This window comes from Mustela nigripes, chromosome 12 (assembly GCF_022355385.1).
Source record: "Mustela nigripes isolate SB6536 chromosome 12, MUSNIG.SB6536, whole genome shotgun sequence".
Taxonomy (NCBI): domain Eukaryota; kingdom Metazoa; phylum Chordata; class Mammalia; order Carnivora; family Mustelidae; genus Mustela; species Mustela nigripes.
This window is the reverse complement of record NC_081568.1, coordinates 132496580-132510401: the sequence shown is the minus strand read 5'-3', so window position 1 is coordinate 132510401 and position 13822 is coordinate 132496580. Positions and strand designations below refer to the sequence as shown.

At 41.6% G+C, this 13822-nt stretch overlaps 1 protein-coding gene, 2 long non-coding RNA genes and 1 other non-coding gene across 6 annotated transcripts in view; 2 read left to right on the top strand and 2 right to left on the bottom strand.

The window, feature by feature from the left end:
- EPB41L4A (erythrocyte membrane protein band 4.1 like 4A) overlaps positions 1-10959 on the top strand; it is a 257332-nt gene extending 246373 nt beyond the window's left edge. Inside the window, exons 20-24 of the mRNA XM_059418364.1 lie at positions 2699-2746; positions 3333-3401; positions 4435-4545; positions 5795-5876; positions 8903-10959. Of these exons, the coding sequence (XP_059274347.1) occupies positions 2699-2746; positions 3333-3401; positions 4435-4545; positions 5795-5876; positions 8903-9031 (439 nt within the window). The 3' untranslated portion in view covers positions 9032-10959. The remainder of the gene's footprint in view (positions 1-2698; positions 2747-3332; positions 3402-4434; positions 4546-5794; positions 5877-8902) is intronic.
- Positions 10960-11164: 205 nt separating this feature from the next.
- On the bottom strand, positions 11165-12782 carry LOC132028848 (uncharacterized). The gene is made up of 3 exons (XR_009407567.1): positions 12240-12782; positions 11728-11795; positions 11165-11340 (listed from the first exon to the last, which is right to left on the bottom strand). It is a non-coding gene; the product is annotated as an uncharacterized LOC132028848 (long non-coding RNA).
- Positions 11885-12018, bottom strand: LOC132029019 (small nucleolar RNA SNORA13). The gene has a single exon (XR_009407656.1). It is a non-coding gene; the product is annotated as a small nucleolar RNA SNORA13 (small nucleolar RNA).
- Positions 12783-12954: 172 nt separating the features above from the next.
- The window catches only part of LOC132028017 (uncharacterized), a 130632-nt gene continuing 129764 nt past the window's right edge, over positions 12955-13822 (top strand). For all 3 annotated transcript variants that reach the window (XR_009407319.1, XR_009407320.1, XR_009407318.1), the window contains exons 1-2: positions 12955-13027; positions 13552-13657. This is a non-coding gene — a long non-coding RNA (uncharacterized LOC132028017). The remainder of the gene's footprint in view (positions 13028-13551; positions 13658-13822) is intronic.

Genomic DNA, 13822 nt, shown 5'->3' with positions numbered 1-13822 from the left:
TGAATTCATCCTAAATTATTGATTAAATGTGTGCAGATGAAAGCATGAAAATAATACATTCCTCGTTAGCATGTTGACTGTGTTTACTTCTGTTAAATCACAGGTGGTCTAGCAATTGGAGGAAATTAGGGTTTTTGTTGTTGTTGTTGTTGTTTGTTTTTTGTGGGTTTTTTTGTTTGTTTCTTTAGCTTCAAGACTTCTTCCTACCCTAAAGCTGCTTGAAATTGCTGGCCATTTCAGAACTTAGTTTCCTTAAATATATGAGTATTAAAGATGCTACAGAACTGAAACATATAGACTAAATTTCTGAATTTTTAGGATCATTATTTATGGCTAGAAGGACTAATGTTCCCATCTGGGTTAAGATAACATTTCTGCTAATTCTTACAAGATGGGAATGAAAGGAATTGCCTGCGGAATTGCAACGATAGTAATTTTTTAAAACATGAAAATACATTTTTTTTCTTTTCTAATAACCAAGGTTAGAAATTCTCTTGGCTAAAGATAAATAAGAAAAGATAGGTTAAGTATAAATAAGAAAGTAAAATTACCTGCAATTCCAACACTCAGAAATATCCAGTGTTATCAAGTTTTTTGTATATTGTTGATATTCACCATCTCTCATCACTAGCCTGGTGTGGCGATCATGGGGGACAGGCACATCCTACTTGCCCCTCATTGCTTTTTTCATTCTCTCTCTCTTCTTCCTCAAAGCATTCAGGTTTGAATCTCATGCCATCAAAATTACACCACTTACTGTAGCTCAGCAACTGTGCCCTGGGCCTCTTCCCTCATTCTCTTAAGATTTAGTTTCCGCCTTGCTGTCATTCTTTCCAGCACTGTTTCCATATCCATATAATGGATCTCTGCAGGGAGCTGGCCTCACAGTTAGTCCTCCCAACCAGAGCCACTTTACTTTCAGGTCATACCTTTGACCAGTCATTTCATATGTGGGGGCGGTTTTGCCCCCTGTGCAACATCTGCCAAGATCTGGAGACATTTTTGCTTCTCACCCTGGCGAGGTATTAGTAGCATCGTGGGTGGAGGCCATAGGTGCTACTCATCCTTCTACCATGCACAGGACAACCCTCTGTAGCAAAGAATTATCTGACCCAAAATGTAGGAACCTGGCTCAGCTCAAAGGTAGCCACACTATTGCATCTTCCAGACATAAGAATGATTATCAATATAATGGCCCGCTAACCTAGATAAGATGTAATACTTTAAACTATTGGGTGACCTTCTGTGACAAGATGCTGGTATATAGTTAAAACAGAACTATCCTTCCTTATTTTAAGCAGTAAATAGCTTAGTGCTTTTTAATATTCACACCTTCTCTGGCAGTATCTTTTAATGGGTTAAGATATTGTCTAGTGAACCACACCAGTCAAATGTAGGAAAGGAAGATTTCTTGCAGAAAATCCTTCCAAAGAAGCATTTCTTAAGATTTTTTTAAGCGTATAATTTTATTATATAACAACATCAACATTTAACAATATCACGTTTTATGTTTGAGACCAAGGCTTTATCCCCTCCCCTTATCTTCTGTGTTTTGATTCCTTTTGAGTTGATTAAAAGATATTTACAGTTCCCCCCCACACACACAAAGTGTAGAGGGGGACACTTAGTCAATTTAATTGCTAGAAAGTAGCTTATTGTATTCTGTGCGCTTGGAAAGCCCTACCAGAATGCTTCAGTGGTGCCTCATTAACTAAGAAAAATGAAAGCAATGATAGTATCATGTGTTGAAAGTGATATTGAGCCCAAAATGTTGATACAGATTATGAATGTAAAATTCCACAGGACAGAGCATTGCAGGGGCTTTGCAGACCTCCAGGCCTTTTAATTGTTAGGGTTTGGGTCCTTTCTTTGGGACTTTATTAGGCCTTGGTTCTGCTGAAAGGAGGAATAAAAGCTTGTCATTTTCCCACTAGGAAAGAAAGTCATTCTGTGGCAGCAGTTGCAGTGATAACAGATTTCTAGTATTCACTGCTATTATGGGGAGGGTGAACTCGTGAATGCTGACTTCAAATTTCTCATTCTAGGAAATTAAAAGTAGTGGTATAATTTCTACTCAAGTAGCTTTTGGAGAAGAGATTTGTGGGCTATGTAGATAGGGATAGAGAGGGGGCATATAGAGGGTGACAGCGCAAACCACACATATGTCCCAGCATTTCTGGGCCCACGCTATGACCCAGAAACACAATATCAGATGTAAGAGGAAATGTGGGTCACTGGTACAGTCTGCTGGCCTGAGCTGTCCCACCATTTCCTTTTCCCTCTGCTTGCTGCTTCCACTAGGTAATCACAGGTCCTGTTGGGAATCTTTCATATTAATAGAATCAGGATGAGTTCTTTGCCTTTACTCAGAAATAGCTGGAAGGACCAGGAACAGATCACCACTGGAGGGTGTGTGGATTTCCTCCTAAACATCTAAGCTCCTTCTTCAGAAAAAGCCCTGCCTGGTTGTGGCTGGTGGTTCTGTGATTTTTTTCTTCAGTACTGCTAGCAGATAAATTATCTGGTGCCTTTATACTACCCCACATTGGCTCTCCATGCCCAGTCTTTCCTTGTCCCATCCCTGCTGGCAAGTAACTTCCTGGACTGAAAACTATAAATGTTGCTCTGCTAAACTTAGCTGTGAGGTTGTCAGATGAAGCATGTTTGCAAAGATGAGTGGTGTGTTCTCTCTTTATAGGAGGAGCCCTGATATTCAGGCAAAAGAAGAGTTATGGAAGCATATTCAGTAAGTACTGCTTTTTTTCTTACTGTTTTAAAATGTGTGTCTTGTTAAGGCATTTACGAGGACCACCAAGGACAGCAAGAGGCAGCCTCTGGCCTGTCACATGGTCTTTGTTGTCATCATTATGTGGAACAGCGCCCTCCCATGGCGGTGCCTTTCCAGGCCAGCAGCCCCTCTCCCGCAGTCTTCTCTTTAGATCACTTAGCCTTACCTGTAAATGGGCCTCAGACTGGCCAATAGTTTACAAATAAATACCAAGGAAAACAGATTCAGAGGGGGAAAAGATGCCTACTACAGGGGAGAGAAGCAGATTTTTTGTAGGGAGATGATGGGTGGAGAGTCCTCTACATTCTGGTTATAGAAAAACTGGAAAAAAGGGAGAAGAGCTAGAGAAAAGGGTCCCCACCCCATTTTTCCTTGAATACATTCTAGTTTCTTAATCTTTGTTCCTGGCTCATGTTTCTCTTAGTTTTACTAACACTGTATTTAGGGATAAGATTAGGAAGGGAAAACCCATCGGCCGATTGTGAAAGGTATTAGTATTTATATCAGCATCGTAACTTTTATTTTCTTGCACATTCCCTTCTAGAAAGGAACTTGTGGATCCCTCTGGATTGTCTGAAGAACAATTAAAAGAGATTCCATATACTAAAGTAGAGTACGTATGTCTTTGAAAATCTTTTGATAAATGTTTTATTAATACTTATAAGTAATAGTACGTTCTTACTCGTCAGTGGTGTTCCATGAAGTGCTTTGTCTTTGCATTTTAACTAAAATTAAAACTTTAGGGAGAGGTAGAAAAGGGTGTATTAAAGCTAATTGTTATTCTGTCCTACAATCACTGTCATCTTCTGTTAACTGCCTGTTTGTATGTGATAGCTAGCAAGGGGCTTTTAATGCTTAATGTCAGTTTTAAAATAAAAATTCTTTGAGATATTCATTAACTGGTAACAATGCTTCTTCTTACTCATTACTTTAATGCCCAAAGAATGATGCTGGCTACAAATCCTGTCCTGTAAGCCCCATCCAATCCCTGTCATAGACTAGCACATGGAACATGCTTCATGGAAGCCTAACAGGACTCCCTAATCATTCAGTTTAGAATGCAGCAGAAGATGACTTCTTTACTGTTTTCTATCCTGCTACAATTAAGAGGAAGTGGGATTCTACTTCATGGCTTTATGTCCCTCTGTAACCCGTTTATACTTGCTTCCTCTCTCTGGTTGAACAGCAGGTTTGTACACACCCTCACCAACTGCCCCCACCCATCTCTCCTTATCTTTAGGCTAAAGACTGAATTATTAATGACAGGCTAATTAGTAGCTAGGACAAGGGCCAACTTTTTCTGGTGGAATGCCATTTTGTCTGCATGGTAGATTTTCTTCTTCCACACTTTTGGAAAAAATGCAACAGGGAATGGTTTCATTACAGTTTTTTCACTTAGAAGATTCTCTCTCTCTATATATATATAAAATCACCCATGTCCATACAAATACTAGAGTGGCATTTTCATGTATGGTCAAAGGAGCAGTTTTCTGTTGTTAGCTTGTGAAAGTTAAGCCACTTAGGTTTTCCAGGCTCAGAGGGATCAAGTCCTTTTTAAACTCTCAAAGTCTCATTCCATATTAAGGAAAAATTCCAAATTATTCTCTTCTGACTTCTGGTTTCCACATTTTTGGTTGCTTGTTCAGGACTCAAGGTGACCCAATCCGCATCAGGCATTCCCATTCGCCTCGAAGTTACCGCCAGTATCGCCGGTCCCAGTGTTCAGATGGAGAGCGATCTGTTCTCTCGGAGGTGAAGTAAGTAGGCAAGCTTGAGTACGTAATCCCCTTCATGGCTTCAGATCCAGAGCAGATAATATAATGGGACTTTCTGCAATGATGGGAATGGTCTGTATGTGTGGTTATTATTTGATTATTCTATCTAGTGTAACTAAGAAACTGAAAATTTAATTAATTAATGTTAATTAATTTAAATAGCTCTGTATGGCTAGTGGCAACCACACAGGGTAGCACAGATCTAGACTATACTTTGGCTAAATCATGCCACCTCCGAGCTATGCACTAAAGCTTTTATTTTTTTTAAAGGTTTTTATTTATTCAGTTGATGGGGGAGAGAGAGAGAGTGAGACAGAGAGAACAAGTTGGGGGAATGGCAGAGAGAGAGGGAGAAGCAGGTTCCCCACAGAGCAGGGAGCCTGATGTGGGACTCCATGCCAGGACCCTGGGATCATTCCCTGAGCCAAAGGCAGTCCTTTAACTGACTGAGCCACCCAGGTGCCCCTGCACGAAACTTTCAGAAGAAGAAAAATGTATTTACTATTCTGTTATGAATGATACATTCTTATTTGAGAGAAGTGGTATAAGTTTCTTTCTGATTTGATGACATTTTCTTTTACTACAGCAAATATATGTTGCAGTCATTTCTTTGCATTTAGTTTTTCTTTTGGGTTAAGTGGCCGTATCTCATTCACACTGTGGTCACAATAGGTGCTCTATTTTAAATAAATACGTTAATGAAATAATTAATCATCATGTACTTGGTATTACTGGTTAGGAATGTTAATCATTGAACTCTGAATTAAGGCTCAGAATTTTAGTAAACAATAAATTGGGAGATAGACTAATCCAGCAGAGAGAGGTGTAAGCCAGGTTTTGTTTATTTTTTGTTTTGTTTGTAAATTGTAGATCCTGGCTATTTATAGCTCCATAGGTATATAGAAAAAAGGATAAATGGACAATAAATGCTCCTCTGGAAACAAATCAAAAAGCCATTTATACATGTCACGTAACAAAAGTGCATGGGAACCACACCTGTTTTATTCTTGGTTCCTCTATTTATTTGCTTCGATTTTTAGCAAGTTACTTCACCTGCTCAACTTAATTCAAAAACATTTATTAAACACCTCTCTGTGTGAAGCATTGTGTAGGCACTGTTAGGAATATGAAGGTATATAAAACACGCTTTCTATCCTGTAATCCTCTTCCAGCTCAAGTTGTGATTCTAGGTACTGTCTTGATCCTTAATTCTAAAACAAATTCTCTGCAGTTCAAAAACGGATCTTGTACCTCCACTTCCTGTGACCCGTTCTTCAGATGCTCAGGGTTCTGGTGGCTCCACGGTTCATCAGGTTGGTAATAAAGTTTTAAGGTATCGGTACTGATGACAGTTTTTGAGAAGCACTTTTCTGAAAGTTCTTTTGGGGAAATAGGGCAGTGAATCTCTAACTTGACTCTGAGATTCCATAATTTTAAAAGAAGTTATATAAAGTGTGGAAGAAGGAAGAAGGGTGACATGATTCAAGCAAGGCACAATGTGGGAAGAGTTACTTTAGAGGTGAGAGCTAGAGCTAGTGTAAGGTCTCAAATGGTCTGATACCTGGAGCAAAGCCAAAGATAACAAAGATGGTAAGATTGTTTGGAGCCAGAATAAAGAAACAATGGCTTCACTCATTTAGATACTTTTTTGACCTGGAGAAGCAAGGAGAAAGTGATAGACTTACAGTGGGCAGATTTCTATTGTTAACTGATGGCAAACAGGGAAATTACTCAAGTCCTATTTTATTTCTGTTTTCTCCATCAAAGAGAATTACTTTTGTCCTGGGAATGTTTAAAAAAAAAAAAAGTGGTTACAAGGGAATTCAAGGACATTAATAGAGCATCTAGCTGCCTTAACAAAATGGATTTAGTACTCAGTTGCATTAGGTGAATCTATCGAGACCACTGTCCCAAACATACTGCAGCAAGGTGTTTAACACTGTCTCTCATGCTAAGGAAGAGAGAAAAAAGTAGGTTAAGATCATTAGATGGATTTATATCTGGTTAAACCATCACTCTAAGAACAAAGTTGATGTTTATAATGGACCAGTGTCAGCCCACTGTTCACAGTGCTGTGGTTTTCAGTTTGTAAAAGATCCTGGAAAGCAATTATAACTGCTGTTTCTCACCCATAAAAATGCATACAAGCACATACATAGTTTTGTATGTAAACTCAGGGAGTTGACAGATGACCTAAGAAAATGGACTCCAGCGGTACTTGTCATATGCTGCCCTTTCTGATTCATTTTTGCCATTGATGTGAGCAGGGACAGAAAAGCCTGTGCTCATTTAAGTTGGGCTTAAGACTTGGGACTATGAGATCAAGGTTTACAAGGAGGAAGTTTATTGGAAAGCACTCTTAAGATCAACACTTGGGAAGTGAAAGGCAAGAGTAGAAGTGTGTGGTGTACTCCCAATAAAGCATCAGCTGATTCCACACGGAGCTCTAGATCTGAGATGGTCCATCCCGTCCCTCCCCTCTGGATGCAAAGCTCTCACATTCACCATGGAGCAAGTCACTTCAATAATGGGTGCCCTGGGGAAGGGACTGCCTTCAGCTAAGGGGAGCCTGTGGGGAAGGGCTCCGTTTTTAAGCTGTATGGCAGCTAGTACTTCCAGCAGGTGGGCGAGTGAATGCCTCAGTCCAGAATGGAGAGCTGGGTACTTAATCACAACTTCCACCAAAATCTGCCTCATTTTTGATTAGATAGATCAAGGAGAGCTAACAGGTTGCGCAATTTGTTTCAAGTCAATCATAGTTTTAAAAATTTATATTCAAGATTAGTTTAGGCTTTGCATTCAGACTGACCTACATTTGTGTCTCCTTGTCTCCACACAGCACTTGTGTGACTTTGGACAAACTTTAACTTCTAAACTTCGATTTTTGTGCAGTGTGGATAATAACATGTTAGGGTTACTGCGAAGATAAATAAGCAGTTTCTCAGAACTTTTTGTCTTAAAACTTCAAAGTTGGATTCAGTACAAATAAGAATCTTACTTTATTGCAGTTTTGCTTTTCCAACTAGATTCCCTCATCACCATCACTTAGGAATCTCAAACTTAGGCATACTGAATAGTGGCCCTCACTTCGCTGCGCACAAGAACTCCCATGCATCTTCTGACCAGTGGCTCTGATTCTAAGCTTGTCTCTGTGACACCTTTGACTTTCAATTCAACAAACATCTAATGAGCACATGTAATGAGACAGGCACTGGTTGGGTAGTCAGCAGACCAGTCTTATAGGCTAAATCTGGTCCGTTTTTGTACAGACCAGGAGCTAATAATGGCTTTTCCATTTTTAAAGGGTTGTTCTAAAGAAGGGGGTGTTTGGGGGGGGCGACCTAACAACAAACAGATAAGAGTCTACAGTCTGGCCCTTCACAGAAAAATGTTTGCTGACTCCTGGCCTAGACAGGTAACACATAAAAGGAAACAGGCAAAATTTAAAAACTAGTTAAGCATTATGAAGAAACAAAGGGCTGAGTTAGAAAATCTACAGGTGACCTCACTTTACAGAGATGAGTGGTCCAAGAAAGCCATCTCAGAAACCAAGGTATAAAGCTGAAACCTTGCAGGGGAAAAGTCGTAAAGGGCCTGTTTGAGCTGAAAGCCCCATGTGGTCTGAGCACGGTGGGGGTGGGGGCAGATAACACAGGGCTTTAGATACCATGGAAAAAAGTCTGGATTTTATTCCAAGTGCCAAAAGGAAACCATTGATCTGGCTGCCATGTGGAGAATGGACTTAGTGAGCCAGGGAAGCAGAAAAGCTGCATGTCCTAGTTCGGCCAGGGTGCACAAGTCGGAGTGGCATGGCCTGCCTATACCTCACCTCACAGAAAGCTGGTTAAAGCGGGATGGATGATGGACTGATTCCCTTTATGTCCTTAAATATGAAGGCGGAGGGGACAGGTTTAGTGGTAGACTAATTTACATGGTAGTGCTGTTTTGGGTAACCTCCCTGTGCCTTTTCCAGTTCCTGTATTAGTTCTCCATTCCCCTGCACAGACTCACTGGAGGGTCCTTTGATTTATCTAGAATTCTTCCATTTCAGACAGATGTCTCACTCTAAAATGATCTTGGATTTTAGTTTAGGGATGGCACAAAAATGACAACTGGCATAACCGAGGACTAATTTTCATGCATAAAGTGTCTTACGCATGTTACTATGATTTAACTCTACATTTACGATTTAATCATGTTATAACAAATATTTGTTGAACAGCTTTTGATATTATGAAGCTTAAGTATTTTGTGGTTTGAGGCCTTAATTTCTGATGTATTAATAAAACTGATTTCAATTTTCTCTGAATCTTATCTTTTGAATATATTTTTTTTCTAGAGAAGAAATGGATCTAAAGATAGCCTGATTGAAGAAAAATCTGAGGCATCTACAAGCAATTTGGCTGGAAAACACATGGCAAAAACAGTAAAAACTGTCCAAGCTTCACGCCTTAAGATAGAGACTTGATGCCAAGGAAGAAGGGCCTGGGAATGGGGGTGGGAAGGGGTATGTGCCACCTTTACTTTGAAACTGTGAATTGTTAATTATTCAAGTAGGTTGGACCTGCAAGTGTTTAAGAAAAAAAAAAAATTGAACCTGTTGCATCTTTTAAAGGTTTAACAGCGTATTTGTGCTGAAGGGCCTTTTTATTTGGTAACTGGAATAGTCTTGTGAAAACTCATTCACTTGATGCCCTATTTTTCTTCCCGGAGACTCCAGGTATCTTGTGTCCATGACCAAGACCAGATGCTTCCAATCAAAGCTTGGGAATCCTAGTGTGCAGCTGCCTAGCTATGCAATAGCACACCAAGTGGAGGAAAAGATTCTTCCCAACTCTAGGTGGATCTCAGCCTGTGCACAGATTTATGAAGACTGAGACATCACTTTCAGACTGCAGATGTTTTTATTAATATAAATATGTTCTTTGTAATACTGTATTTTATGGCATTAAGTTCCGCTGGTTATTTACAAGTGTAAAAAGGTTTTTGTTAAGTGTTGCTTTTAACTTCTAGTGTCCTTGTGTTTTCAGAAAAGACTGTGGATTTCAGTTGACCTCAATTATAAATTCATAACCCTCAAATGCAAATGGTCCTTCCATCTTGCCTAGCTACCTAACTGCCCTCAAAGATGAATTCATTTGAGGGTGACTATTACAGGGAAAACAAATATTCATGCAGGACATCTCACATTCTCCCTCCCCCAAACTTCTCCAGTTACTATCAACAGTACTCCTGTCCCTGTCTATGTGGTTTGGAGCCCAATCTCCTTCAGCCTTATCTGTCAACTTACTCCTGTCAGCCAGATCCTTGCAACTTGGTTTTAAACTGTTAACTCAACCACCTAAAAAAAAGCCAGCCAACTTTCACTACCGCAGTTCCCTCCCTAGCGATCTCTCTCTCTCCCAGTTTCTTTAAAGGGTTATCTGTAGCCTGTGTCCTCAATCCATCTCCTAAATCGTGATTTAAACTGCTCCACTACAGACCTCACTACTACTGTGTACCAAATTTTGATGGTTTGCCCCACAACATTTTTAGTGCAGTATTTGTTGCTATGTTTCTGACCATCCTTTACTGCTCCAGTCAGATGCTGTTCTACCTCGCCAGTTAGTTCTCACTCCTATCTCAGCCCTCCCCTGTAAGTGGATGTCATTTATGCCCACAGCCTTAAAGCTTATTCCTGTAGCTTAAGTCTATAGACCAGTGTTCTGCCAGAAGGCCACTTAGAGGTCTCCAAGGCAATCCCAATTCAACTAGTTAAAAATGCTGCTCTCTAGCTGGATTTAGGACCATTACATTGTGAATGTGCAAGACACAACTAGCAATCGTTATAGACACCTCCCCTATTACCAACTCCTGTGAGCTTTGCCCTCTACAGCTTAATCTCCACAAATTTTTACCACACTGGTCCAAGGTAGTTGTCTCTTGCCTAGACAACTGCATCCTTTTTCTGACATATTAAGTATCCTGGATTTCTCCTTGCTATAAACAGCCGTAAATGGTCTGGTCTCTTACCTGTTGTTCAGGCTCATTTTGTAGTACCCCAGGCTCAGCAAACAGCCACCTTTTAAGCCTCATTAAGCACTTGCCTGAATCAGGGCATTTAAGAGGGAAAGTAACTACAACTATGACCAGTTTGTACCTTTTCTAGCCCAAGACCTCTGCACACACCATCCCCAACTTTGCCTTGCAAAAATGACACCTACCCTTAGACTCGACTGCTTTCTCAGGTTTGTCTTGGTCAACTCATGCATGAGACTTGTCTCACAAAGTTTTATATCTGTGATGACATTTCTGCCATTCAACTCTAAGCTTCCAAAGGAGGAACTGTTTTGCTCACTCTTGTGTCCCCACTTCTTAGTACATTACTGAAAAGTTCAATAAATTTTTTGATGTTCAGACTATTTGTTCTTTCCTGCAAAGTGAAGGCAGAGGATATGCTGACATCTAGTAAAAATAAAAATGCAGTGACCATGGAAAACACACCTGTGACCTAGAAACACTGAGATTTCATCATTTTGAAGTTGTTGGGGAAGGAGAAACCCTCCCTTTCCCTTGATTTTTCAGTGAAAAGTGCTATTTGCTAGTAGTTAATACACAAACCTTCAAGAAGCACAATGAAATATTTATTTGTAGCCCTACTGTTTTAGGTGTGTTTATTTATAGACTGTCCAAGAGCACCAATTTTAGTGCCCCTCAGGCTCCTGGGAGTTTTAAATGATCCAAGCAACTCTTGTCAAGATTTCTTATGATGTTTTTGAATTCCTCATCAAGGATATCCTAAAAAAACAAAATAAAGCACTCAATTTGACAAGCAAATATTCACAGGTATCATAGATTAATTTAACAGTCCATACTCCTCTGAATTCCATTAAGTCATGCAGGTCTGGACTCAGCTTTAAATGTCCACATAAAACATACCTGAGATTTGACTAAGTGTTTGAAATGTAGGTGCTACACACAGACATGTGATCTTAAAATTAAAAAAGTAAGCTAGGAACAGGCTACCCTATTTGCTGTTAATTTCACCTTGTTAACTACAGATGTTGCAGTACTAACAGTAATTTAATCTAACACCCACTAGAAAAGGCAGCCCAATCTGGAAAGGTAAAATTTGCATTAGGAGTAACCCCTTTACGACAGAACTACAAGGTAGCATCACCTTACCTTATATCACCTTTGTGCTCCCAGTGTTCAGCTAGCAGCAGTCTTTACTTCAAGCATCCAGCTTTCACCTGCACAAAATTTAAAAAGTTAAGAAAAACTATACACACTTTATGTTGGCAGACTCAAGATCACATAGGTAAACTAAGGCAAATGCAACAACTGTTACTTCCGCAGCTCCTACACCAAAGATACCAAATTCAAGGGCAGGAAAAGGCTGCAAAGTGTTTAGTTTATGCCTTTTTTGACACCACATTCACTAGTTTCCAAAAGTGAACGGGCAACACAAAGGCTACAAGGAAACTGCGCAAGGACTGTTCTATGGCACAAAGCTGCTGACCCCATGATCTGTTCTGTGGGTTAGCGCTGGAAAAGGGCTTAATTCCAGCTGTAGATTTTCCTTGACAATTCAAACCCCAAACCAGGTAACAAGAACTGCAATTTAAAATGTTTTGTGGTTAAAACACTAAAGCTGCGAGGCAACCGGTTTTTCTTGCACGAACATGCAAACTCACCTGCGAAGTCGATGACACTCATTCGCCGAGTTCCGCATCTTGAAACAATTATCGAGATCTAAATCTTAAATGGCACTTTACTCCTACGTAGACTCGATCTCAGCTGTGATGCGGTAGGCACACATGCCTACTTATGGTGAGGCCTCTCTTTCAACCCAAGAATTCCCTGCTTATACGGAAACCTCCCCGGCAAAAAGTCGATGACCAAGAAACTCAAATGCACTCAAACCCACCCAGCTCCCATTTCCTGGCGTGGGCAGGCAGCCTGAGGGCCGCCTAGGGTGCCTCCTGCCGTCCACCGGCAACGTGGCCGAGCCCAGGCCGCTGCCCTCCGCCCTCCACGAACTCAGGGCACGGGAACCTCGGGGCACCGGCCCGGGTGCGAAAGACGTCTCATCACCCTCAAGGCTGCCGCGCGTCTCTGCCCGGCGCCCGGGCGCGTCGGAGGCCAAGGAGCCGCGCACACCGAAAGCCCCGCCATCACGGAAGGCGCAGAACCCTTCCTCCCAGCCCAGCGCAGAAGCAAGAAAGGCCACACGCCCCTCCCAGAATGCTTTTCTACGACTGGAAGGGCCCACTGTCTGGGGGAGCGCGGGGAGGACGGACTGTACCACTGGCCGCCGCGCCCTCGCGAGACGCCGCCGTGTGGCGCGAGGGCGAAATGCGCCGTGATTGGTCGCGGGACGGGGCGGGGGGGGGGGGGAAGGAAAGAGGACAGAGGGGCGAGGGGTCCTTTTTTCCGCTTTGCGTTGTGCGACCAGTGCTTTCGCCCAGGCAGGTTTTCTCCGGTATCCACCCCTCTCCCAGGGTCGGGAGAGTGGGGTCCGCGCGAAGCGGCGGGTGTAGCGCAGAGGACTTCAGACCTCGTGTTCTTCAGTCTCCGGCTGAGGAAGAGTCGGGTCCTTCATTCAAAGAACATGATTTGTAGAGCCCTTCCTAGCTTCAGGCTCTGACCTCAATGCCTGGGAACCGGGTGTGAATGAGACGGGCAGGGGTCCCGGCTTACGAGTTCTAAGTTGGGCGGGAAAGGCACTTAAACAGGTGACATGACAACGTAGGTCCAGATGGCCTGAGTGCCAAGGAGGAAACAAAAGGAGGTTATGTGGCGGAGCAGGCTGTTCCACAGAAACATAGTGCGGACCACGAATTCCATTTTAAGTGTTTGAAATGCCACCCCAAAAGTTAAAAAAAAAATTAATTACAGTAGTAACTTAGTATTAATCAATGCAAAATTGCAAAATCATTAATGATTAATGATATATGTTAATGATCTATTTTGCTTAAAAGTCCGGCGTGTATTTTATACTTCCAGCACGTTTCAGTTCAAACTAGTCACATTTCGGGTGCTGAGAAGCAGCCTGTGTGGCTGGAGCAGCCTGTGGAGTGCAGAATGGCATAAGATGCAGCAGAAGAGACAGGTAGGAGCAAATCTTATGAGGCTTTGTACCTGGGGTAGGAGTTGGAATTTTACGCTGAAATTTTGGAGTTGACTAATGATTACCACAGAAATAAAGCAGAGGTTGTTAATTGGCTTTTTGCCTGATAACCCTAATGCAACGAAGGGAGAGAGACTGTAGTGAGAT